The sequence below is a fragment of the Melospiza melodia genome, chromosome 1 (assembly GCF_035770615.1).
Source record: "Melospiza melodia melodia isolate bMelMel2 chromosome 1, bMelMel2.pri, whole genome shotgun sequence".
Classification (NCBI taxonomy): Eukaryota; Metazoa; Chordata; class Aves; order Passeriformes; family Passerellidae; genus Melospiza; species Melospiza melodia.
The window spans coordinates 127,456,658-127,483,114 of NC_086194.1; the positions used below are offsets into that span (position 1 = coordinate 127,456,658).

Genomic DNA, 26,457 nt, shown 5'->3' on the forward strand with positions numbered 1-26,457 from the left:
CCATATGCAGGTAGTATCCAGAAAAGTTTAAAGCTGGTTGTGCAGCTATTGAGCACAAAGGCATTTAAAAGCCGTGTATGGAGCACAAAGGAAGTGTCAAAAGGATCTTAAAACAAAGAGCAAATTCCTGTAAAATTTCATTATTTAAACTTGAAGGTTGAGCAAAACATTGAAGGTTTGATTTTCAGGACTGGTCATTTGTTCTCTGTTCTCACCGGAATGCGGTCCTGTGGGATTGTGCTGCATTCCTAGCAAGTGCCTGGAGTGAAATAATGGAAACTTCTAAAGGGAGTCTTACTTGATTTTTGTATTGACAAGGTGAGATGAACATAATGTGAGGGGATTCTTACATTCCTATAGGCTCCTCTTTCTGAACAGGAGCCTGAAAATGCTAAGTGAAGTATCACACTTGGCCAAACACCAAATTAAGTACCATTATAACTCATATATTTTCTGTTTACTTGAATTAATTCCCTTTAATTATCAGCTGAACAATACATGTGGATAGGATTTCTATGTTACTGCGTTCTGCCCTGCTCTACTTTGTACATGTTTCCACCCTGCCTTCCCTACAACCATGGAGTGCTGACCCTACCTTCTAATCTGACATGATCAGCATGCCCTTGCATGGGAGAAAAACATCAGATGCACATTTAATTTAAAAAGTAAGGAACTGCCCTTGATAGAATAAACATACAGCTATGCTGCAATCCCCAACACAAACCAAGGCAATGTGAAAGGATGGAAAACCATAACCTGGACGACAGTTGCCAAAGATTCCACTGCTTTAGGTGGTAGATAGCCCGAACAAAGCCATGCCTCCTAGAATAGGTTTTAAGTGGGAGTGGGCTGGAAATCAATACATTTTCAGCAAAAGCAGACCCCAAAACTCAGTACCTACTGCTGTGCCTGAGTGCTTAGCTGCCCTTTCAGCAGCCTGGGTAGGTAACTGGAGGTAAGAGCAGAAAGACAGAGATCCCAAAATATAAATGCAAATGGCATGATGGCACTTTATTTGTTTAAACATAATGCATTCTCCACTGAGGTAGGGCTATCCAAATTAATTAAAATAATAATAAACCTAATGAATTAAGTGTATAATATTCCTTATTGCAAGTGTAGATAAGACAGAGGGAGGCTGTCACTAAGGATACTGAGATGGGGTCTAGTAGGAGCCTTCTGCAGCATGGCACTACCAACAAACTGTCATCTAGCCCGTGTAGAGCAGAGTTTTTCTCTGTAGTGACACCCTTTTGTGCCCTTCACTAGAAAACCAGGTGCTTCAGTTATGTTGAAGTTTCAATGAATGAGGCTTAGATGGAAAGAGCAAAATCTTTTTCTTAGTCTTGGGCAGGAATAAACTTTGAGTAGAAAAACATGTCATTTGTTTATTACAACAAAAAAAATGAAGGCAGTTGCTTGGGAAACTCTGTATTTTGAAATGGAAGTGTATTTTAGATGGGATAGACTTGTTAGGAGGTGATTGTACAAATCATAATTACACTGTGTGCTTTACATCTTCCTAAATCAGTTATCTATTCTGCTTTTCAAAATCCAGTCCTAATTCTACTGTTAAAAGTATTTTTTACCTTATGTTCCTGTTTCTTTATTTTCATAACTGACTTTTGCCTACCTGCCCCTCCTTTTCCTTTCTCTTTCTTTCTTTCTTTTTCTTTCTTTCTTTTTCTTTCTTTCTTTCTTTCTTTCTTTCTTTCTTTCTTTCTTTCTTTCTTTCTTTCTTTCTTTCTTTCTTTCTTTCTTTCTTTCTTTCTTTCTTTCTTTCTTTCTTTCTTTCTTTCTTTCTTTCTTTCTTTCTTTCTTTCTTTCTTTCTTTCTTTCTTTCTTTCTTTCTTTTTCTCGCTCTCTCTCTCTCTCCCTCTCTCTCTCTCTCTCTCCTCTCCTCTCCTCTCCTCTCCTCTCCTCTCCTCTCCTCTCCTCTCCTCTCCTCTCCTCTCCTCTCCTCTCCTCTCCTCTCCTCTCCTCTCCTCTCCTCTCCTCTCCTCTCCTCTCCTCTCCTCTCCTCTCCTCTCCTTCCTTTCCTTTCTTTTCTTTTTCTCTCTCTCTCTTTCTCTCTCTCTTTCTCTCTTTCTTTCTTTCCTTCTCTCTCTCCTTTTGTTTACCATTAATAAACAGTATCATTACAAATCTGACAGCCCACAAAAAGACATTCATTTGGCCTCTTTTTTATTCCCCACCAAATCAAAAGAGAAATTCTTTCTACTTCCCCTCTCTGCCATCACTACACTCCTACTTCAGGAGTGTAGTGCTTTTCACATTTAAAGACAAAAGAATACATTTATTTTCCATTTCACTGGTTTACTAAATGTTTTATGGCTATCAAGTAGAAAAACAGGGTGCCCATTTCTCTCTCCTAGAGAATACCTTGAGCTGCAAGAACCTACAGTGCAAGAATCCTGAAATTCAGCTCTGTACCAGGTGGCTTTCTGCCAGCATCTTTTTGAAGCAGCATGGGTTGAATCACCCGCAATTTCTCTTGACCTTCTCTAATTCCCATCCTGATGATAAGCAAGAATCAGAGGAGGTCATGGCAAGTACAACTTTGAACTCAGCTATGAAATACATAATGCCTTTATAACCCTCAGGTAACAAATGTAGTACCTGCAGCTCTGTTTGGAAGAAGAACTTCTGTGGACACTGTGTGCAGTCATAGATCTTGTCCTCTTGTCCATGGGCTGAGAAAATATGCTGCTGCAACTTGTTTGCTTGGACAAACACTGAAATATTAGACAAAGAACAAGTTTTTCATTATTTTATATCATAAGTGAAGAGGTTTTTTATAAACAATCTCCCAATAGCATTGAGCAATTCCAGGATGTAAAATTAGGCAAGTGCATTCAGATTTCACCTTACACTGTTGCTATAATGCATAGCAATGAATGTCATTTATCTACAAAGTGTGAGGCTTCTTCTAAAACAAATGAATTGAAACAAAAGAAGATTCCTGGTGTAAGGAAAAAAACCCCAACAACTGACCAAGAAAAAAAAAAAGAGACCCTGTCAGGACAACCAATGAAGATTTCATCTATAGAGTATCTGAAAATGCCATTTCCTGTTCAGGATTATTTCTTCATGCTTACTGCACTTTGATTGAACACACACAAAACTTATTTCCTGGCAACCAACAGGTTTGAAAAGCACAGATGCCAAAGTCCTGTTTACTCTGTGTGCCTAAAGTTAAAACTAACAAACAGCTCTGTATTTAAATGTGTTAATGTTAAAAATTATATCCCACAGCTATACTGGGGCAATGTCTATAAATGTGAAACAGAACTGCAGGTAAATTCTCTTTGGATACTTTAAGATCAACTCTGCCTACACACTGAATGCAAGGGTTTCAATAATATAAACATGTTCAATTTTAATGACTACAAAACAAGGCCCTAAGACTGTGTAACAGTTTACCTAGGAGACATACTATTAATAATTAAATTGTATATGCCAGAGGCAGTGTTTGGGTTGGCAGCACTGACTTCTGATGGATGCCTGGTGCACTGTGACCTAAAAAAAGTTTGCATCTACAATATTAATCTGTATAGACAGGGAAAGGATTTATTAAAGATGCTGGCATTTGACTTTGACTCCACGCCTAATCATTAAAATTATTCTAATTGCAAGGCAACAAAAACCATCAGAATATGGTTCTTCTGAGTCATACATTTTAATCACATTTCTCATTACCCTGGAAAAAAAAGATCAGATTCCATTTTCCATATAAAACTTATATTGGTGATTTTTGCTTCTTGTTAATATTCTAGCAAGATGTGCTGAAGTAATTTAATGGCACATTGCTAATAAAGCATCATTGTTTGTGATTAATGCTCACTGTCTATTTACCCCATCAGCAAAAAGCAAGAAGAATTTTTCACAGATTGGAATCGACTTATCTCCATACTCCTTAACACATTTCACAAGGCTACTGGCTCAGAAATGGAAGGATTAGTTTTATCAGGGATCTTGGTCACATGGAGAGCCCTCAGTGGGTACTCTTTACATATGCAAGTTTTTATGTTGCATTTACATCCTAAATTTGGAAATGGAAGATTCATGACATCACACTAAAAAAAGATCACACCATAATGTGTAAGCAAAAACAAGGGAAAAAATGGTAGACTCAGTAGTAAAACTAAAAACTTGAAGGAATGCCTAACTGAAAGAATTATTGATGACAGACACTTTACAGACAAACTGTTTCTGGTGGTACTACCCATGCTCAGACAAGCTGTGCAGTGAAGAGGAACTGTGTATTTTTTTAATTTTATAACCCACAGAAATGTGTGAAATCTGAACACAGAGAGGTAATAATCATCACCAGCCACTGTATCTGAAAGATGAAAAATTCAAATTTAATTTTCCTTAGTAGCATTCGCTTAGGTTTCACTGGGCGTGGAGCTGCCAAACAAAGAGGAGTAAAATGAAGGTATTAAAGGGTCTATTTGCTTATCAATGAAAATTCTTCACTTCCATTAATGGAAAACAGAAACCTTGAATGGCTTCCAGAATTAGCATGCCATTGATGTGTGAATACCCAAAGAGTGTTTTGTCATGTTTGTGATTATCTTTGATTTTCATCTTTTAAAGCAAAATTGGGAATGCAAGCGACGTAGTAACACTCATGTTTTAGGTTATCATTTTATGAAATGTTCTATTAGGAAGTCCTTAAAAAACTCACAACTCCTCAGTAGGCACCCTTTTAATGTGTTTTCATTTCCAACAACAGCATTTTTCTGTTCTTCATTATGGCCCAAACACTGCAGTGCTTAGCCCTACTGGGTCAAGTTATTTTCTCACTTGGGTTTTTCTACTGAATAACAGCACTGACTCAGGGAGGATTATTCCACACTTGGACTTGTGTCAGGGGAGAGCAGAACTTGACTTGTGGCAAGACAGCATGGTTTGCTTTGTAAAGCACATTACAAGGGTGTTTCTTCTCACCACAAGCCAACAAACACACGCATGTGGGCTTTCTTACCCCATCAGGAGAGAATGCTGCTGCACAGGCAATGCTGGGGATATGGGGCCAAATTCTGCTCTGAGTTTTATTAGATGAAGCATCTGTAGCTTTAAAGCTACAAATTTATGGATAGTTTTAACCTTGGCAGGTTTGAAACATGGAAGTGATACCGTGGAAGGTAACAGACTATCACTTCTGTAATTATAAAAAACTCAAACTTCCGATAGAAGAGCCTGAAATGCACTTCTTACAGATGGATGACCGACCTTCCAAGGAGCTCAGCTTTCTAAACGATTTCTAATCAATATTATTAATGAGCAAAATGTAATGTTCCCTCCTAAAGCTGACCTAAAGCCAGCACACAACACATTTTTTCAGGGAGTTCTGCAAGGTCAAGCTAAGGGCATGACTGGGACAAGCAGTGATGGGCTCCTACCTGTAAAGCACACCGGACATTTGAAGGTGCCCCCCATGCCTTCAAAGCTGTGCTCTATCAGGTGGCACTGAAGTTTGGCAGGAGAGTCGAATGTCTGATTGCAGAGTTTGCATTCATGGTTCAGTCCTTCATCTGCAGGAGAAATCAAAGGAGAACTGAAATTCACCACAGCCCTTACAAAGAGAAAGTCCAACAAAATCTGTGAACTGGAGCAACTTTTTATTTTCCTAAGCTCAGGAAACTGGATTGCTGAAATGTCCTCTTACCCAGAATGTTTCAGAATATCCAAAGCTTGACTGGGCATTAAAAGCACAGATTTTCCACTTATAATTAGCACTACGCAGGAATGCAGAGCATTAGCCTTCAGTAGGAAATGATGACTATGACCTGAAACATCATTTCTTAGCAGAGCCACCCAGTCACGACCAAGTACATTTGCAAAACAGCACGTGAGGAATTTAATGCTGATCACACACCATCCTGTGTACCATGGGTAAGAACTGTGAATGCTGTTTTTGGCACTGTGGCTGAGGTGGAGTTTCTTGTAACTGGTGTGAGAAGGGTGGGTAGTTTATACCCTCACACCACTCCTATTCCACATTCCCAGTCCTGTGGGCATACATGAAACCTTTTGCAAGCTGCAGCATTTCAGACCTCTCTTTCTGACAATCCTGGATTTTTTTCCCTCTTTATTTGCATTTCTCCTCTGGACAGCCCAGAGAAGTCCCCACGCGCCTTCTGACGCAGCTTTCCCATCCATGTCCTGTGGCTTTAAAACCCTTCCCGCTCCCTGCTGCCTGTTCCTCTGCTTCCTCCCATTGTCCTCCAAGGCCGGCTGGTGCCTGGCACCAGGTTCCCTTCCTGAGGGTGCTGCAGGATTCATCCACTCCGCCATGAGGGCAGTCAGTGGCTGTCCTACTTAGAAACAGTTGCTAGGTAAGAAGTGGCTTCCAGCCCTGCTGCAGAGGCCTCAATTCCCACAGCGCCGCTTAGAAAAGGTCCTTCTGTATGTCACCAGTGTGCTACACGAGTGGCATTGATCTCGCAGGTAAATACTGTATCTGATTATTAAAAAACAAGCGGGAATGGAGTGCTTGGTGACTGGGGCAGCTCCCTGCCATTTCTCAGCTGGGAAGGAGCGATTCAGGAGAGCGCCCTGCCCATGCTGAACACCTAAATGCCAGGCTGCCAACCTCCTGCCAGACACAGCGCTGCCTGCAGCAACCATGAGTGACCCTGGAGATGGGCATTCACAAAGGATAGTGAGAGCACAGACAATGTTGTGCATCCCACACGACAATCTTTTCCACTGGTGTACAGAGAACACGACATGGTGCTCCAGTGGCTGAGTAGGGGCACGTTCCTGCCCCAAATGACCTTTAGTGACTTATAAGAATTGAAAAAAATGTCAGTGGTAGCCCCCAGCTTTCAATTCTTGTTAGTCCAAAAGCTAAATTTAGCCTTTGCATAAGTCATGGCATTTCTAGCCAATGGAGGGGAATTAGACAGTGTGAGCTAAGCCAGGCAATGGTGGCCACTCTGCAGGTGGAATCACTGAAAATTACCATTGTGTGGTTTCCATGAGGTGTCAGAGGTCTGCACAATGAAAAGGGGCAGATGAAACCCAATAAAGACAAAGGTTTAGACAAAATTACATCACTGCCATGCAGACACAGCGAACTGCAAACTTCCTTTCCTTTTCTACCCAATCGTTCCTGAAAGCAATGTTCAATGTTCCTGACTACCTCTGCTGCATATATGTAAAGCCTTATAAAATAAGGGCCTTGTAAAATCATGGCTCAGGCCTGCTTCTTAGGCTAAGTGGAAGGGAACTATAGGAGAGTGACTCAGTTAGAATAGGGGTAGAGAGACGTGAGTGACGTGAGAGACGTGCTGTGTGACTGCCACATGTCCACATTATGGTGTACGGTGGTTGGTTCACTTGGCCTTGTTGTGCCTTAAAACCATACTATGGTAACGGGCTAGCTGCTTAAAAAGGCCTGGGTTTTGCAATAAAGGGCCCTCCTTTGCACCTGCCTGGGGACGCTGTGTTGCTCTGCATCATCACATACATGCTGCAGAGCTTTTAGAGGGTGTGAAATGGAAGGCCTAGTCTGAAGTGTCAGCTGAAAAATGTTGGTGGTCCTGGCAATCCCCTGCCCACAGACTGTTGCTGCTGAACTGCCTGTCTCTGTTACCTACATGAGACAGAAGAACTTGACTCTCAGCCTGCCTGACCAGGCACCAGTTTATAGCTGGGTCCACTGAGGACAGTTGTCAACATAAACTCAGGCAAAGGCTGAGGTCAATCTCAGCTGTTTTGACACCATGGCCTCTCTGGAGAGACTGGAATATGGTGGCAGCGGAGCACAGGCTGATGAGGTACACATCCCACCCAGCCACATACGCTTGTAGTCAGGTACAGTAGCTGATAAAATCCTTTGCAAAAGACTTCCAGGGGAAGGTTAAGGGTGGGTGACACTTTCTCATCTTGTAGATGACACCTTTTGTAACTCTCCATTAAAAAAAAAATCAAATATATGCTAACTACTTCATTAGCAGGGAAAATTTTAATGGATTATCAAGAGTTGCCTGTGATTTGGCATTTTCCACCATCACTGACAAACCCTTCCAGCGTGTTCTGCCTTTGCTACTGCTGAGAGAGGACAAGTACAGCCCATGCAAGCACCACCAAAGGGAGCATGAAGGAAAATAATCTAGCACACTCCAGTCTGTAGATCTAAGAGACACAGACCCATCCTCCAAGGCAGGTTGCAAGCTGTGTACTTCCAACAGGCAGCAACCCACAGCTGCGGGCAAAGCTGCAGAACAGCATCCTGAAAAGAGGAGGAGGGCTCAACAAATCTCATACAAATGCCTCTTCTTCCCTGAACTTGCTAATTAATTATGAGGATTGTACAGACTGACGCACAATATTTCTCCTATATGCATATCTTTGCCATAGTTGGTATTGAACAGATAATTCTGGAGGTGGTGAAAGTTCCCCTCAATGGGCAGTTACAAGACAGGAAACCTGTAAGGTGAAGTTTCTTCATTAACCTGTTTGTGCTGATACGCACAGTCAAAGCAATTAGGACAAAGGGAGCTCCATCTCAGGATCTTCCACAAGTCAAGGTGAAAATAATCAATGACAATTCTCAAATCACAGAGTTACTGTTGGTAAAGTGTAAATGAACCATGCTAATCATTCCTGAGCATGGGAACACAGAACAGGGTGTTCTTCAAACATTCCAAGGAAGAAAAACTTCCAAAAAAGAAATATTTTTATATGATGCTACAGAAAACAGGAAAGGCTTTTTTTTTTGGTCTTTCCATTACCTTAGTTGATGAGAAAAAAGTAGAAAGAAAGGCATGCACCCCTGATGCCGAAGCAAAGCTAATTTTAATTACACAGAAATTGTACTTGTTCGAGAAGAACTGAACCCCATTAAATGTGACCCTTATTGTATTTCCCATATTACTCAGATCCAAGGTGACTTCCTGGTCACAAATATCAAAATCACTTTGATTATTCTATGTTGCAAATGTGATTTTTCTAAAGGCTTATAAACAGGGTTGGAAAAATCCCCTCACCCACTTGCCTGGGGCAGATAAAAACCTTCCCCAGGCAAAAGACATCAATTTGTGCAGAATCTAAGTTTCTCTTAAAAATGAAATGCTTTTAGTTTCCAAGTTCTAAAGACCATATACAAAATAAGACTACATTTGTACAACTAACAGAATAATACTTTTCCTAAGTCCCACTGTTTTCACCCATTTTGTGCACATCACCAGCTTTGTTACATCCTTGGAACAAAGGGCAAGGTTCCAGCCCTTGAATTCAAGAATGTGAAACCAGCCATGATTTAAATTTAAGGAAGACAGCTAAGGGTACAGAACTGGCAGAAGAGTCAGGATCTTTGGCTTCCATTCCAAACTCCAACACTGACATACTCTTATCACCTTGCGCATGACAGTGTGGACTGTGTTTCTCAGACTACCCATCTTTAAGGAAGTGGTGCTAATTTTTAATTTCTACTTTAACAGGCTGACCTAATTACTATCCCTTAAGACTTTTAATACAACCAAGATAGTGGAGCTGGAGAAGAGTCCAAGATTATCTACCACACTCAGAAGACCCAGAATCACTGCCATCTGCCTGTGAAAGGATTTAAGACTGTATTTCTTGACACACAACTTGCCTGGATCACACAGCACTGTGGAAGGATGGGGGAACAAGGCTTTGTCCCTGTTCTCTGCTCTCCCTAGACAATTTAAAAGCACAGCCAGCCTTTTCTCTCCCACTGGCATGAAAAGAGCCAGGATGCGGCAAATCCTGCAAAGGTGCCAGATGTGGAAAGAGCATGCAAAAGGCTCTGTTTACTCAGTGGCCCCTGTCTAGCTCTCCATGTTTAGCAAACAATTTGATAGGGTGCTATGGAAGTGCAAAATATGATATCATTAATAAATAAAGGGCCAGTGAAATGTCACATTTTCAGTTTTCATTTGGGATAAATCTGAAATGGAATGGAGTGTCAGATACAGTCCAAAGGGCTCTCCTTCCCTGCAGAACAGAGCTGCTGCTCTTTGCTCTTACTCAGGCAGAAAAAAAAAGCAAAAATTTAAAAAAAAGTGCTGAGCAGCTTTAAAAAATTCAATCAAAATAATCTGCTCTTTGGAAAGGTGGCGGCTGACAGTAATTGGAAAATACTGTCTGACTCATTTATTAAAGTGAGATTCAGAGTCAATTGATTTAATAACCATTAGAATATTCTATTAAGGATATAATAGGTTGGCACAGCCCTATTTTTTATTAAGAGTTATAGGTAAGAAATAAGCAATGCTATGGAATTTTAGACAACTGCTGTATGGATTAGACTAAAAATATAGCTTGCAAAATAGGTATAAAAGCAGCAAGTATCAGGAGGAGGAATAGGAAAGTACATTACAGTGCAAATGAGTTAGCTGAAGGATGAAAAAGAAATGAACCTTTAATATAAAGCCTGCACTTTTCCAAATCTAACAGAAAACTATGCACTGCATTCCCTACTGTGGTACATCGTAAAACAAGTCATCACGTCCTTCACATTATGGGCCCAACAACGCCATGAGGAAGGCAAGAACAAAGTACCCACTGTACAGCACAGAACTGGTGCTTACTGTTGCCCTTATGTGGCTGGGATATGAGCTTGGACATGGCTGAGACCTCGCAAGATGGATGGGAATGGTTTACCCACTGCTCACGTCAAATGAGTTTGATGGACGCAGAATTTCTGCATAAGTAAATTGCTTTCCATTTGTAATCTTTATTCAGATAGTGGGAAAATGTAAACATGAATCAATTCCAAATAAATGCATTTAATATTCATATAAATGTTTAATATTTACACAAATATTAAATGTTTCAAGGCAGGCAGGTAGATTTTAATTGAGGTGCAGCCCATTACCTCAGCAACTAACTTGACAACCAGCTATAAAAGCAAATATAATCAGTCTTCGTGCTGAAGACTGATTCATATACTCATATTTGGGGATCCTCTTTGTATTGGCTACCCATGCACTGCAGAGTTACTGAGCTGCTTGTACAGCAGGCAGGATGCTCCCACTTGCACCTGCCCCAGAGCCAGCGCTCTGGATGACCCGGCCCAGTTTGTGTTACCAACTCAAGGCGCAACTTGTTCATTCCATGGAAGGCCCTGACATTTCAGTACACACTTTAAACAAGTGGAACCCTTTAAGCAGTGTCTAGACTTGTGTTTATGCTTCTTGCTCTTCCATAAAAACAAAACTAGAGCAGCTACAAGCAAATGCTCACTGGCTGACTTACATGCAGCTGTTAAGTCGGTAACCACTGGGGGCCCTCTTATATTGTCTGATCAACACTACAGCCTTTACCCAGCACCAACTTGTAACAGTTTATAAGTAACTCTTTCTCCTATTCATCCTCAAGATTGTCCAGAAGGGTCCTTGTGCCTTCTACTCTGAATAAATCTATAGGCAAAGGTCCTAGGATCATGATGTCCTCATGGTAAATAATCATGAGGCTGGGTCCATACTCAAAATAATCCGCTAAGAAGTCATGTAAAATCTGCCCTCCACACACAACACAGGAATGAAATGGCCTGCAGGCCATGTAATTTTCTTTTTAGATCTAAAACATGCACAGCTCCCACATTCAGTGTGTTTTCTTTGTAATATTTTTACCAAGCAAACCATGCCCCTAAACCAATTTCTCCTTCTTCGCATTGCTTTCACTCTTCCCTGAGCTAATTCTGCAGCACACATTTATAAGCCAGAGATCTGAGAAGTTAGGAAGCAATGCCATGGATGACAGCTAACCCCCTGGCTACAACATCTCACACAGAAAACAGAGGAAGGACGGAAGGACAAAATGCACCATACAACACTTTAATTTCCAGAGTGTACAGCCATCCATGCTTCCTAGCTTATAGTGCTGTGCCTATCTGCATCTTTTAAATTGTATTGGCCACACACCTACACAACCACCAGCCTCCCTGTGACACTTCAGACAATCTCATTTCTACTCAAAATTTGGTCTTAGGGTCTGCTGTGGCAAGTATGTGCATGACATGTACCTTCACATGTAGAAGGTACAGAAAGAACAAATAACAGCTCTTCCAAGCCTGGAAGCTGAAATGGAACAGTACCTGAAGTCTCCAGCACCCCATTCATAATTTCTCCCTGATAGCACTAATGCTTCTGCCATTTTCAATTCCTCAAACATTATCAGAACCCCTCAAATGAGAAACATGAACCATCACAGCGTTAATTTTGGAAGCTGACATGAAAAGCATGGAAATAGGGATAAAGGAACAGAGAGTAAAGGCAAAGCATACAGCTGGCATTTGCAGCAGGAAGAAGTATACAGCTAGAATTTACAGATGTGAGAAAAACCTGTCATACAAAACCAGTTTTTGTTTAAGTCCTAACTAATGATTCAGTCCTGGTGAGACAGGATGGAGGATTGGATGGAAAGACAGAAGTACACCTGTCTTTCTCCCGGACTGTCCAGGGCAAGTCACCACGTGTTAGGAAACAGGAGGGCAAGGGAAGGAAATACCCTCCCTCCCTCCTCACTCACTCTCTAGGTACAGTTATCCTTCACACCTTCCCTCTTGTGCCACATACTACTGCTCATGTAGATGCCAGCATGCTGATCTTAATGCCACTTTTAACCAAAATCCTGTTAGCTGAAGAAACTCAAAACATCTGGCTGCACCCCGAGCAATGTCTTTCCCCTTGCCTTTTTTTTTCAGTTCAGAATGATTTTTAGGCAAGTCTCTGTCCATTCCAAGGGAAGCTGGCAGACAAGATCCTAGCAACAATCCTAAACTCTTGAGTCCCCAACAACTGCAGCCTCTCAAGGGGAAGGTAGGGACCAGGCCATGACACTGCCTGGAAGGTCCTGGCCTGCAGCAGCAGGAAGAGGATGGGAGCCGCACTGTGCTGCTGAGGCCAGGCCATGCTGACTCCCAGCAGCTTGGTAGGAAGCTTAACTCAACAAGCAGGAAATAAATCCTACAGCCCTCTGCAATGCACTGCTAAAGCTACAGCAAAGGGTGCTGATCGATGGAGTGACAAAGAGCTGGGATCCACCTCCTCAATTAAAGCAAAAGTTCTCTCTCCAGGGACAGATTTTGAAATTAGATCTGCTTAAGGGAAAGCCAGTCTACTGCATCTTTCATTCCACTGTATTTTTGTCTGAAGCAAGGGATGCATTTCACTTCACCAACTGTTCACTTTTTTGCTTGGTTGCACTCACTTTGGCTGCTTGTAAGTGAACTCTTCTTACCACATGTGCCTTGTATGTTCTATTAAAGCCACAAATTGTCTGGCTTCAGGGAGGCTGGATGAAAATAAAAGAAGGGCAACTGGCAGGGTCTATTTCTTAGTAAGTGTCATGTATTCAGATCAAGTAAGAACAATTTAAATACAGCAAGTCTCCTCTCCATCAAGCAACAACATTTTCTGCACAACTGGCTACCAGGAGAGAGTTCAGGAATTCTGCAAGTGTTACTCACCAGCTGATGGGACATGCATAATTTGCTACTCCCTGTCTGTAACTGCACCAGAAAAAGGTATTAAAATTCGTTCAGAAAAAAGTCTGTGTTGCATCACATAGCTACACACATTACAAGGTTACACTCCATCATTGCAATAAAATCCCACATGATGGAGCTTATTTTGGAAACAATTTTGCTATGGGATATAAAAAGAAATTTAAACCAGTAGGAATAAGCTGAGTGGTATGAGTTATTTGTAGACAGATGATCCAGCTCAATATTTGCCTTTTCAAACAGCACTTAGTGAGCACTGATTAAAAACTTGGTGACTGATCCTCCAAATGCTGGCATAACTAACTGAGGAGAGCAGGCCTCCCATCCTTCTAGACTCCTGCCTAGCTTTTTGTGGGACAAAATTCTGCTGAGGTGCAAGGTTAAGCCCTCCATCCTCTCAGTATACAGTGAAATACAGATTATTATCTGAGTTTTACAGAAAAAGAAACCATACCCCAAAACTGCATCCCAAACAGAGAATGAAAACTTTCTTACTAAATTAATGGTGGAAGAATCAGACCCTGCTTCATTTGTTCACCATTATGAATGCACTATTGGAACTAAGGTTGGAATTGAGTTTTTGGCTGTTCTCTTCTGTAAGCTAAGAGCCTATTTCCAGGAAAAACTCTTGGACCAAATCTTCTTTAGTAAAATAAAATTGCAATTTGAATGGCTCAGAGGTTGCCTGAGCTAAGTAGATATTAATACTTTAATCAAACTGTAGTGGGAAAAATAATTAAAATGTCATATTTGTATTCAGAAGAACTAAACACAGTAAAAACAAGTAAAAACTTTTTGCTTTTTTATTAATTCATTTTTTTTTAAAATGCATTCAATTTCAGTATTTTTGTTCACTGTGTAGGCTACAGTTTTGTTTTCTTGTTCTTGCTCTCTGGTTGGAGAACTAGCTTTTTCTGTTATTTGTTGCTACATGCCTACTAGTAATGCCCACTCATCTGGTCAAAGTACAGGTATATCTACTTTTAAGCTTTGCACAAAGAAAACACAAATTTTTAAGGTAGGGGAGAATATTTCATGTTGCATAAACTAAAGACAAGCTGTTCTAAATTTAGTGGTACTGGGAAAACATCTCACATGGAGACAAAGTGTCAATATTAATTCTACACTACAGTGGACCAGCAGTAGAAATTGTTTCGTACACAAGTCTCATCAGGTATTTCTTTTGTTCTGAGTATACAAAAAGGGCCAGAGTTGCCTTCTTTCTTTTGGCATGAAGCTATTAGATATCTGGAAGATAAAGCCTCTAAATGCTGAAATGCTGTTTATCTACAAAGAATTGCCTGCTTATTCCTAAAAGATAGGAAAGAAAAAAGAAAAATGGAAAAAAAGAGTAGGATAGGGCTTTCCTGTTCTATTGGTATTTGACTCAAGAGCTTGAAGAAATAAGAGTCCTTTTCATATTTCCTAATACATCAGATAGTATTGATATTTTGTTTTCCAAATCTTAATGCTATTATATCAGTCAAATATTATTTGGCATCTTTTTACATAGGTGGAGGGACACTTGGGAATGAGCAGCCATTGGTGGGATTTTGATCCAGCTCTTCAACTCATTTAGGTGTGTATCAACTTTCTGCTTTCTTTCCCTTTAACCTCCATTTCCTCATCCCCAGCCCTCAGAAATAACAGGGAGGAAGAAGAGGTTCAGGCTGTGAAGGCCCTCAGGTCCATGCTGATAACTGGGCATTTAATTAGATTATTTTCATGTGAGCGAACTGCTTTGCCTGTTAGGGGAGATCTCCTTGTACAGCAATGTATTAAAATGATAAAGCTCAATTTAATATAAAGAATTATTTATATTACTCATCTGATTAAGTTTGCTGTTTTATTTAGGAAAGCATTTAAAATGAGAAAGCTCAATTTTAATTTGAGCTAACCTTTCCCTATGTTTCTCTTTGATTCTTCTATAAAGCAAGCAAGCAGCTTTGGGCCCACATATCAAAAAAGGACTAGACTTCATTCTAAACCTGCTCCACTCTCCTTCCTGCTTTCTCTGCTGGTACTAAGACTTCACACTGAGCTGAACAAACAGCTTTTGGAATTTTTATATTGAAAGTTCTTCATTTGTGGATAAGAGAATAATGAGGGCCAATTAGTTATTCTTTCTCTATCAGTTACATGTTTGGGGTTTGGCTTTATTTTCCCAAATTCTAAATGCCTCTGTTAACAGATTTATTCCAACCCTTGATCAAACCTAATTCCTCACTGAAGCAAAGACACCATTTCCCACCACGCTAGCAATTGAGGAATGGTGCCTAAGAACACAGCTGCTCCTCCAGTGAACTTTGATGTAACAGAATGGCAAAGTTCTGAACTTCAAATAATAAGGGGAAAAGAGGAAAAACACCAGAGTAGAAGAAATAGAGAAAAGTTGGCTAAAAAGAGATGTATCAGACAGATAAAGATTGGTTGGGGAAGGAGAACAAGATGTAGTGGCAGAAATAAACAAAAAAAGGAGGCAGACTGAAAAGGTGAATGGAGCTGAAGAAATGGTGAGCTGAAGCAGGACAAGGGCGTGAAACCTGTGTGGAAAGGCACAGCAAAGTCTCAATTTAACCTTCACTTGAAGTTCACGGAAGAAATGCAGAGTAGCATGCACTTCCAGGCAGAGCTTGAGTAATTTAGTTCAGTTCCTGTGGCAATAATGATAGATGTATTTTTGCATCCAAATGTCTCAAGCCAACAAAGTTACCAGTATATCATTAATAACAATAAGCAATTAAAAATAACAGCAGGTTACAAATATCAAGAATCAAACTTGGGGTAAAAATACAGGACCATTATAAGAGAAATAAAAGTATAGGCTGTCAGGTCAGTATATAGCCTCTCCAGATAAAAGTTATAGAGCTGGAGAAAAATGTGGCCTGATATTAAATGACTATGAGGTGATTAACATCAGTGAGAAACCAAAAAACACTTGTAAAGCTCTGAGGAAATCTGAAATGTGATATGAAAACCGTGCCTGTAACAGCAAGAGATAGGTGGCTGACCACTGTAAGACATCAGCCTTTTACTAAGACATACTCTAATAAATAACTGACAAGACTGCATTTGCTGGCTGAAATATTCTCCAAAAGGCCCATTGAGCTTTCACTGCATGTGTCAGTTCATTTAAACAAGAAGAGGTAGGAAAAAACCAGAGGAACTCAGGAAGAAAGGGAGGAAGACCCAGTCCAACCCTACATGTATTGCAGTGTGTACATGCACAAGGTGCCTAGCAGTCCCTGAAACCAAATTTATTTAAGCCATGTGCTGCAGAATGGGTAGAATGGGTTAAAAGCCATGAGATTTAACTCAGTGTATGGCTGGAAGTCTGCACTGAGCAGTTTCCCCTCAGAGGGTTTCTCTGTAACGGGGAGAGTGAGAATTTCAATTTTTTTAAAATGAAGACTGAGATTTTGATGCAGCACTGCCATTTCAGGGGCTCAGGTTGAACAAGAAGTTCTGAACATTGTGAGACTTGTGATCAAATTGTGAAACTGTGAAACCTAATTTACCCAAATGAAATGGGGGACACAAAATTAATTCAGATAAATGAGGATTTTGAATAAGCAAGGGACTATTTAGTGCTTTTAACACACATCCTGGGACATAACCTCATTACAGATCAGGAGTGTTGTGCTGTGGGTTTGTGTCAGAGTGGAAGTGTCACTGACACAACAAATAAAACCAAAAATATCCTACTCCCTGATCGCTTATTTTGTGTTTCCATACACACGCTACACGAGCCTGAAGAATAATTAACACTGCTGAGAAGCAGCAGCAACAGTGGATGAGTCTCACTACAGCAGACCTCTCATCATAGCAGAAATACAAATGTACTAGTTATCGTAACTGTGTTATGTTAAGTAGACCTTTGCCCCACATTATTGTAAGTTAGAGGAGGGAAAAGGGAAAAGGAAGATGATATCAGCATTGTTGATGATATTTTATTTATCCACACATACTGTTGACACAGTTGAAGAATAAGCAGAAGAATGGAAGGAGACACACAAAACACTTGCAGACACAGATTTTTTTTTAACATTTGGTCAGGGACAAAAAAGCCAGTGAAGACAGCCATCTCTTTTACAGAGCAATCTCAGGCATTAAAGCCCACAAAAAAAGGAAAAAAAAAATTGAAAGTGTTTCTAATGCTATCTTGTAAAGATGCTTATAAAGCTTATAAAGATGCTGTGGACATTTTTGTTGTGGGTAAATTTTTAATTTCTTAACTTCATGAAACAATTTGACCAAGATCTGAGCATGTTCATTTAAGCTGTCATTTAAATACTGCATACCCTGACTTATTGTAATAATGGCCAGCTCCAAAGGAATTTTTTTTTTTTTTTTGCATTGTAATGATATTTTCCAATCTTGTAATGATATTAAGAAATAAAAGTATTTCTAAACAGAATGGTGCTAGATATGCATTCAACTTGCCTTGTCTTTTTTTTTTTTAAGCTGGAGGGCTATCATTTGGAAACCCTGATGCTGTTTAAAACAAAGCATCTTCATCAGAAACCTTACAGGCAGCAAGCTTCTCTACTTACTCAGCATGTTATGCTTACTTGTCAGTCTTTCTCCAAACAAAGTGGGGAAAACAAGCATATGAGATGCAAAGATGTAAAGCAGATAGAATATATCCCCCAGCCCCTTCAATTGCTTCCTTCACCTCACTCAAGAAGCAATTTTAAATGTATTAAACCTGGAGGTGAGCAGAGGGATTTAACACTAGGCAGGATTTGAACAGCAGAAAATAAGGTCAAGGAGGAGTATTACCCCTCTAGTCATATTTAGAAAAACAGGGACATTTTAGAAGTAAAAAAAACAACAGGGCAAACTCACTTGCTGTGCTCTGCATCACTCTGACCAGCAAGAGCCCACTGTTAGATTTTGCAATGTGTTTTGCTAGGTGAAGCATGCAGATTTGGATCCCATGACACTTTCACAAATAAGCAACATATTTTGTTGATGTTCATTTCTGTTTGACTGCTGGACTTGATAAATGACATGGCAGTGGAGAAGAATAAAAATTGCTGTGTTAAATCCTTGAAAATTATACAGCAGAAAAGGTGGGCAGCTTCTATAGGTCAGCTGGGCACCAGAAGCCAAAGATCAGAACTGGAAATAGTAGTTGACAAGGAATACCCGCAGAGCAGCAAGGAAGCTGAGGTGGGGCAGCTGAACTGAAAGCCGTATTTGCAAGCCATCTATCCACCCCCTTATCTTTCCAACATTTTTTTTGGTCAGTCTGTGTGACTGACACACCCTTTCTCTACCCCCACCCCAAAAAGATTAAAGGACAACAAGCTGGGTATGAGGAGAAAAAAAACAACTTGAAATTGAGTTATAGCAACGGAAAGTTGGCTGATACCCCAAAATACCAGCATTTCTCAGAAAATAAACCACTCTGAAGGTCCCAGTGAAAAAGTGACAACAGCAAGGAAAGTCCAAATTAAAATTGTTTCTTTGCCCGTAATTCACTCTGTCGGTACAATATTACCTCATGTATAGTACATTATCTTTGAATGATACATTCTGTGCCCTTTATGCCTGAATCAAAACTCTGTCACATCGTGGTAAGTCAAATATGCCTGCCAAACAACAGGCATCACCATTAATTCCATGAGAGGCTCTCATGAACGAAGTCCAATGTTGCATGGCCAAAGTTGCAGTGATATCTCTTCCCAGCAGTGCAAAACAAATCAGTGTTGGAAGAGAAGAGTTTGCCTACAACCCTGAACATGTGTTTGCCTTTGTGTTAGAGAAACAGCAGAGAGCTAGCTAACACTGCTAATAACACTGCAATGGTTTCAATCATGGGGAAAATATATTATGATGCAGCTCTTATAGGGTTAATGCAACAAGAAACAAATGTCCCTCCTCAGGTCATTTTACCTCTGATAATAAGAAGAGTGCATATGGAGGGTTGACTGATTTCAGCCAGGTGAATACCAATGGAGCACATATCTTACTCTGTGTTGAGTAAGATGCATGTTTTGCAGTATATTTTTAAAGATGCCTCATGAATGATACATGCAAAAGCAGCTTGATTTCTCAAACCTAGTGACTGCCACTGGAAGCTGGGTGTCCATCTGCATTTACACACCTTTCAAAAGGATAATCCAGCTCTCTTCAGTGGCACTGCAGAAGCAGAGCCCTTTTTGCCCCACTGCTCCCTGCCCATGTGTGTCATTCCCCCAAGCCCTCTCATTGCTTTCACCCAAATATAAATAAAAAGGAAAATCTGCTTCATTCCATTTGCTAGCATTAATTGATGTTTAAAAAAGTCTGTTAAAAATAAAGCCCAGCAGTGACATTTTTCTTTGCTAAAGCACGATAGCAGCACATTACAAACATTACAAAAAGGTCCCCTGGTAGGATTGTGAAGTTCCACTCTGGCAGTAAAAAGCATCTACTGTATATTCCCTGATTTTTTTAAAATTTTATTTATTTATTTATTTATTTATTTATTAATGCATGATAGGTCACAAATGCAGATTAAACTCCCTGTCTCAGCAGCAGGGCTGCAATATTGAATGAGGGAACTGGATGGACACAGTGTATTTTTAGCATTTGTTGTACCCTGGTCAAATAAGTGCTCCTATTTACTGGTGGCAATGACGCCCACAGCTATTCAATCCCAGCTTGACATTTTCCCTATGGCTGCACCTCTCTTGCTTTTGCATGAGCTGGGTGGTTCTGAAGGATGCAACACTTTGTGCCCAGAGGTCCCTGTGACATTTTAGAACAATGCATTAATCAGGCTGCTGGTCTCCTGAGGTACAACCAGAGCAGCAGACAAACTAAGGAACCACAGAACCCAGCCCACTCACCCATTCTCCAAGAAATCTCTCCCTGTGCCAGCTGACTTACTGGTTTCTGGGAAAACTGTCTCAAGCCAAGTAAAAGACTGCATTGCTTTCAGGGAAGGTGAGTAGAGATGCTAAATTAGGCCTGGCAGGATTGCAAAAGTGGGGAGAAATAGAAACAAAGGGGTCAATTGTTTTCATGTCTCTGGTGTTGCCTACCAGGATAAATATAGCCTCTCTTCTCTTGCCTCTCTCTGTACTCAGGGCTGAGAATGGCCTGAGAATCTGCAGAATCAGGCCCCTAATCCTGCTGCTTGCATAAGCTTTGCAAAACCCTTAATGTCCAGTCCTTTGAATCTTCTTAAAAATGTACTTTTCTAGACCATCTGAAGATGTTTGAGAGCAAAGGAGATGCGGGCAACTAAGTAATTCTCTGGTTGTAACTTGCCTGAATTTGAAGAAACGAGAAGAACAGCAGAATATACTGTCACCTGGCCTTTTTACCCATTCCCCACAGCTCACACTCTATTCCAGGCGGGTGGCCCTAGCCCAGAGAACCTCACTGTGGGAGGACAAGCAGCCAGAAAAGAATGTGACTGGGAATACTGAATAAGGCACACATATTTGTGCCCTTTTTTCTGAAACAAATAGTCACTCCAGGCAAGCATGGCAGAACTTAGATGTTGAAGAGGACACAAAGCTGGACAAGGTAGAGCTGTGCAGGGGTCCTGACAGCATTTCTTCAAAGCACAAGAGCCCTGTGACAAAAGATAATGGGACATTGGCTCTGACTCCAGAAATAGGTGTTCAAAGCTGTGAGCCTTTAGAAGAACACAGAGGTAGGGATAAAGGAATCTCAACAAGGGAGCATAAGCAGGGTTAGATAGAAATCTTTGATCACAGGGTGTTTATACTTGATAAAGGGGTAAAAGTAACACAAATAAATATAAGTAAACCACATTAAATCAGTATCCAAAACAAGGTTGGTGGCTGCAGTTGTCTAGTCTGAGGAAAAACAGTGTGGTTAAAGTGAAATGTAACTTGGCTTCTAATAAGAGTACTGGCTGTAGAGGTGGAAAGAAATGGAGAGATCTTTGAGATGATGAGAAGGAAAAAGCAGTGGGATTTAGAGATGGGAATGGGTGGATTACCGGAGCAAAAAGGAGCCAAAAATAACAGGGTAGGAATATTGAGAGAGAACATTACTGACAGGTGTCTGCTAGTTATAATTATATATCTCTTCTAATGCCAGTGTTATATTAGACTCTATCTTAACACACATATTATTTCTGTCTTTGAAGCTCCTAATCAAAAGAGAAGAAGAAATACTTTCTGCCTTTTACAGGACTTAACAATCAAGCAGTGAATGAAGTGAATGAAGTATGCTGCAGAGAGAGAAGCTGTAAAAACAGCAATATGGATACATATGTATTAATAAAAGACACATGCATATGCATTTCAAATTGCATATAGAAATGATGCTTGAACTGCTACTTAAGCAGGATTGCTCCTGAAACCACAGCCGGAGCAAGTCTTTAATATCAGCTTGAATGAGGAGGAGTAGGCATTTTTCCCCTGATCCAAGCCTAATGGGGCTGCACGGGAGAAGAAGAGGTGATTTTATGTGAAGCTGGTGAATACTTTTTTTTGTAGGAGACTGCAGTCAGCTTGATTGTTGTGTTTTACCAGCAAAATAACTGCAGCTGCAACCAGCTACAATTAGGTACTTAGTAATGTGTTAACAGGTAGCTATGCACACAAAAATGAATTCCAGTCAAGGCAAGCTGAACTTTGATCCTCAACCTATCTTTTACAAAGCAGTACCAAGGGACTATGTTTTTTTCTTAGCAGCTTTCACACTGATACTATCACAACAATTAGTGCTTTTGAGACATGCTGGTGGGATTGACAGCTGGCTGATGACACAGCACAGCCTGGAGACTGCCATTAGATCATCACTATTGACAGGTTATCTGCTTGCTCCTCACTAGTGAAAAGTTATTCTGTCTTTTGCAACTTAGTTTGTTTTTTTTTTTTTTTAATGAAAATACAATTTTGTTTTATTCACACCTAAACTGATAACACAACTGCCCCAAAAATGTGTTTCACAAGGGGCAATCCCGATGTTTTACTGCCATCATTACAGACACCCTGCAGATATTTTTAAGGCAGATTTTCTCACCACCATATGGAAAAAATGCTGGAAGAGAATTTTCATTAATCCTTTTAACTGCTGTGTAAGCTGTGAAAAAGTGAGTGTGTGCATACATACACACAGATGTGTATTTGTCTCCACTTCAAATTTACAAATGTAAACTAAGTTGCTCTGGTAAAGACCAGTAACTGTTGTAGAGGGAGAGCACCCCAGCTGAACAGGAGATGAACACAAGTTACTCGGGATTAAAAACAACCAAACTATTCTGCATGCACCATTTCCCCAGATTTGTGTTTCCCGGTTGATTGTTTGTGTCCAAAAATGTATGTGGATGGTCTTTCCCAGGTTCTATTTTTCCATTCTTTTCTACACAATCTGTAATGTTTAGGAAGAGCTGAATCTCAGCACATAATTTTTCCTGTCTGGGAAGATTGTACAGATTATTTTCTTCCACTCAACTGCATTCTCACAAAGTCAGAGTCAGTACAGCTGTCTTTGAGCCCTCTCTCCTTCTGTGACATGAACAAACAGGGAAGACTGACACTCAGACACTATTGTGGCCATGTGACTGCTGCATAATTTGGTACCCTGAAGAGACAGGGCTTCATACATACTCTGAGCTTTCTGGCTTTATCAGTAACATAAACAACAGCATTCTAAAAATATATATAATTTAGTTGCTTATCACTTTGAGTTAGGTGTGGGGAAGAAAAACCTCTGCTGTCCTAGATGCCCCAAGGACTGTCCTCCTAGTGCCACCTGCTACAAGTCCCAGCCAGTGCTGAGCAATCTGGCTGATCCCAGGTGACCTCAGCACTCTTCCCCATGCCTCACTTCACAGCACAGGGGAAAAAAGCCTGCTTTGAGCTCACCTGTGATTAGATTGGGATATGAAGTCACTGTTAGCAGGCCACCAAGCAAGACAAGTGTTATTTCCTTTGCAAAGTGAGCACTCAAAGTGTCTTTGCAAGCATTTGGGGCAGGGTGCTTTCTGCACACCTCTGTGCTATCCTTGTGTGTCACTGCAGTGCTGGTACTGAACTCCACACAAAACTGCAGTAAATTCCCTGAGTGCTGGTTTGGTTTTCTCTACCAATACAAGAAAGGGAGCCAACCAATGGCTTCTTCCTGTGAGCTCCACAATGCCTCATGATCGCACTGAGCTCCCAATGGATACCCACCATCTCACACATGGCTCTGACACCCTGCTGAATGAGGAGGCCCTCAGAGCAGACTTCTGACTGACCCTCCTGCTTTTCAGGACCTTAGAATAGGGCTACCCATGACAGAATAACTATCAAAACACTAAAAAGACAAAAGCAGCAAAATGCTAAATCAAAACGGGCCATGGGCACTGGCCTCTGCTATCAGTTATGGATATGAGGCCCTGTTTCATGATACTGCCTTGAGTAAAATAATTTCAGTAATATGAGACACCTCTTCAGTGGGGAGTGGGCAGGGAGCTAGAAAATGGCTAATGACTTTCAAAAGTATTAAAACAAAAAAAAATCTCTATCTATCTATCTGGATGAAGAAAAGTCGCTTTCTAATTTGGAGAAAACATCTCATGGAAGACACTAGACAGTAGCTAGGGGCCTCTGACTGACGGCTCTTGGGTCTCCTCCGTACCTTTGATCTGCATTATGAAATGTTAATGTCCACCACGTCAGGACTTGTTACATAAACATACCCTTTCTCTAACTGCTCAGTCCTGCCCGTTGTAACTTCCATTCATATCATCCATTTATATTTAAATGCTGACTTGGAGCTTATACCCAGAAGCACTGACATTTTTTAACAGGAGCAGCTAAACTAGGGTAAACTGCTAAATATAATTTATTGATGATAAAGAGCTTGGTTCAGATTAAATTCCAGCAATTTAATAATGAACACATTCACATCCTGCATCCGGAATATGTATATGTATGTGTTTCCCCCTCCTCATTTAACTGGGAGAAGGGGGTCTCGGAATCTGTGATTTCCTGTTGATTAGATGTGAAGCAACCACAAGCACATATTTTTGATATCTCTATTAACAGACTGTTCATGTCTAACTGCAAAACTTGGTTGCACTTCTCTCAACATCTTTGCCCAAGACAGACCAGTAAACACAATTCCTCTCTCTATAATTAGCCTTTTCTCTAAGGGCCCTGAAGTAAGTCTGCATGCCGTAGATTTAATATCCAGTGCTATATCCATATGTGCTGCCCTTGCCTGGTCCCAGAGCATATAAACTCCCCTATTAGCAGCCTTGACTGCTTAATTATGCAGATTTTTTTTGTACCCGCCTGCCTGTAAAATTACTGTGTCTAACCTTTTTTTTCTCCCTCCTCTTTGCACCATGCTGGCCATTCTAATGAAATCGGCATAGGGGAAAGGGCCTGATTTGCAGTTATGGAGGCTGGATCGTACTGGCAATCTGTCCTTAGTGGGAGTTACAAAAGAAGTCAAATGCCTTCATCTGGTTCTCCCCTCTCATCCCCAAGGTGATTGAGTTCACTTCCTGATGCTTCCCAAGTTTTCCTCGGGCTGTCCAATCAGCGCATCCACCAGGGAGCCCAGCCTAGCTTGCAACAGTCTCCGTATCTAGTTACAGCCCCACCAGGGACAGTCAACTATCCACCCCCAAGCCTTCAGATGAAAACCTTTTCTAACAAGGCCGCCCAGCGCCAATGAAATAACACACATCTGCATATCCACTGGGTCCCATGTTTCTTGTGCTCATGGATTATGTATCTTGCAGCCTCTAATAAAGAAATGCAGTTCTTTGTTTAATGTTTATCTTGTGCTTGTTAAGCAAATGCTAATGTTGTATCAGAATGCTTTAGTGCTATTTGGGTTTTTGGTGATTTACTACAAGACAATCTGCTGTGAAGTAAATTTAGAGGGGAGGGGGAAGGAAAAAAAAATAACATTCCAGCTTAGAGGGAGAGAGAGAGAGAATGGTTTGACAGAGAAAGAGCAAGAGGGAAAGACGGAGAGCGCAACAGCTCCCGGTATGACTCCCCTAACCTCCGGCTGACATGCCCACTCCATCACTAGCCAGTCCGATACCTGGAGGTACAGAACCGACCCGCTATGATTTCCAAAAGGGATGAGATGATAACTTCCCCTTCAGTGATAAGGTAAACAGTGTCCTGAAGGGTAAACAAAAAATAAAAAAGCCCCTTTTGTTGTCTGCCTTTGTGCCCTGATGGTTAGCACTGTGCTGTGTTATTCACAGACCACAGGGAAGCCCTAGATTTAATTGTTCATGCCTGGCTCTGCTAGAAATAGGCAAAAGACAATATGAGGTATTCAGAACCCCCTTCTTCAAATTATTTTTTCTTCCCTCCCCCCTTAGGGAGGGGAAGAGAGGAGATTTGGAAGCTGATGAACAAATGAATGTCCTCTATTTACCCTTTGGCAAGACAGAATATAGACATCCACAGTGCTAAGTGCTCCTGTTAACTCTCCACTCAATTCCTTCAACACTGTTTTGAAAGATCTAAGTTCTGGAATTCTATTTATTTTTCTTCTACAAATGAATCAGGGTCAATAAAATGCAGATCTCCAAAAGGAGGAGACTTGAGGGCTAACTAGAAATGCAGCTGAGCTGCCCACATACCCCCCCCTTCCACACTACCATACACTTTTTAGCAACCAGCCTTTGTTACAAAATCAGTTGATTTTAAGGTCTACATGAAATCAGGTTGCACAAAGTTCCCTGGATCAAACCAGAATTACAGCTTAAAACAATTTTGTGGATGAACAATTCTATACCTTCAACATGAGTGAAGCCCAAAAGATACTGATGAATTTCAGTATGGAGATATCTTCTGGAATCACAAAGGTATTGTGCAATAAGGCAGTAAACTCTGTTTATTCCCTTTGTACACACATAGATTCTGAGCACATCTCATGTTCTATGCTTCTGTTCTCTGAGCATACCTTGTACTCTGCTGGCAGTATGTGTGTGCATCAAAGTGCTACACCTACAGATGTACACAATTACTAATTGC

At 40.8% G+C, this 26,457-nt stretch overlaps 1 protein-coding gene across 13 annotated transcripts in view; it reads right to left on the reverse strand.

Moving 5' to 3' along the window:
* Positions 1 to 26,457, reverse strand: part of ZNF521 (zinc finger protein 521) — a 230,315-nt gene that overhangs the window by 23,895 nt on the left and 179,963 nt on the right. For all 13 annotated transcript variants that reach the window (XM_063167613.1, XM_063167693.1, XM_063167684.1 and 10 more), the window contains 2 exons: positions 5,409 to 5,540; positions 2,620 to 2,735 (listed from right to left, as the gene is read on the reverse strand). In XM_063167613.1, the coding sequence (XP_063023683.1) occupies positions 2,620 to 2,735; positions 5,409 to 5,540 (248 nt within the window). The remainder of the gene's footprint in view (positions 1 to 2,619; positions 2,736 to 5,408; positions 5,541 to 26,457) is intronic.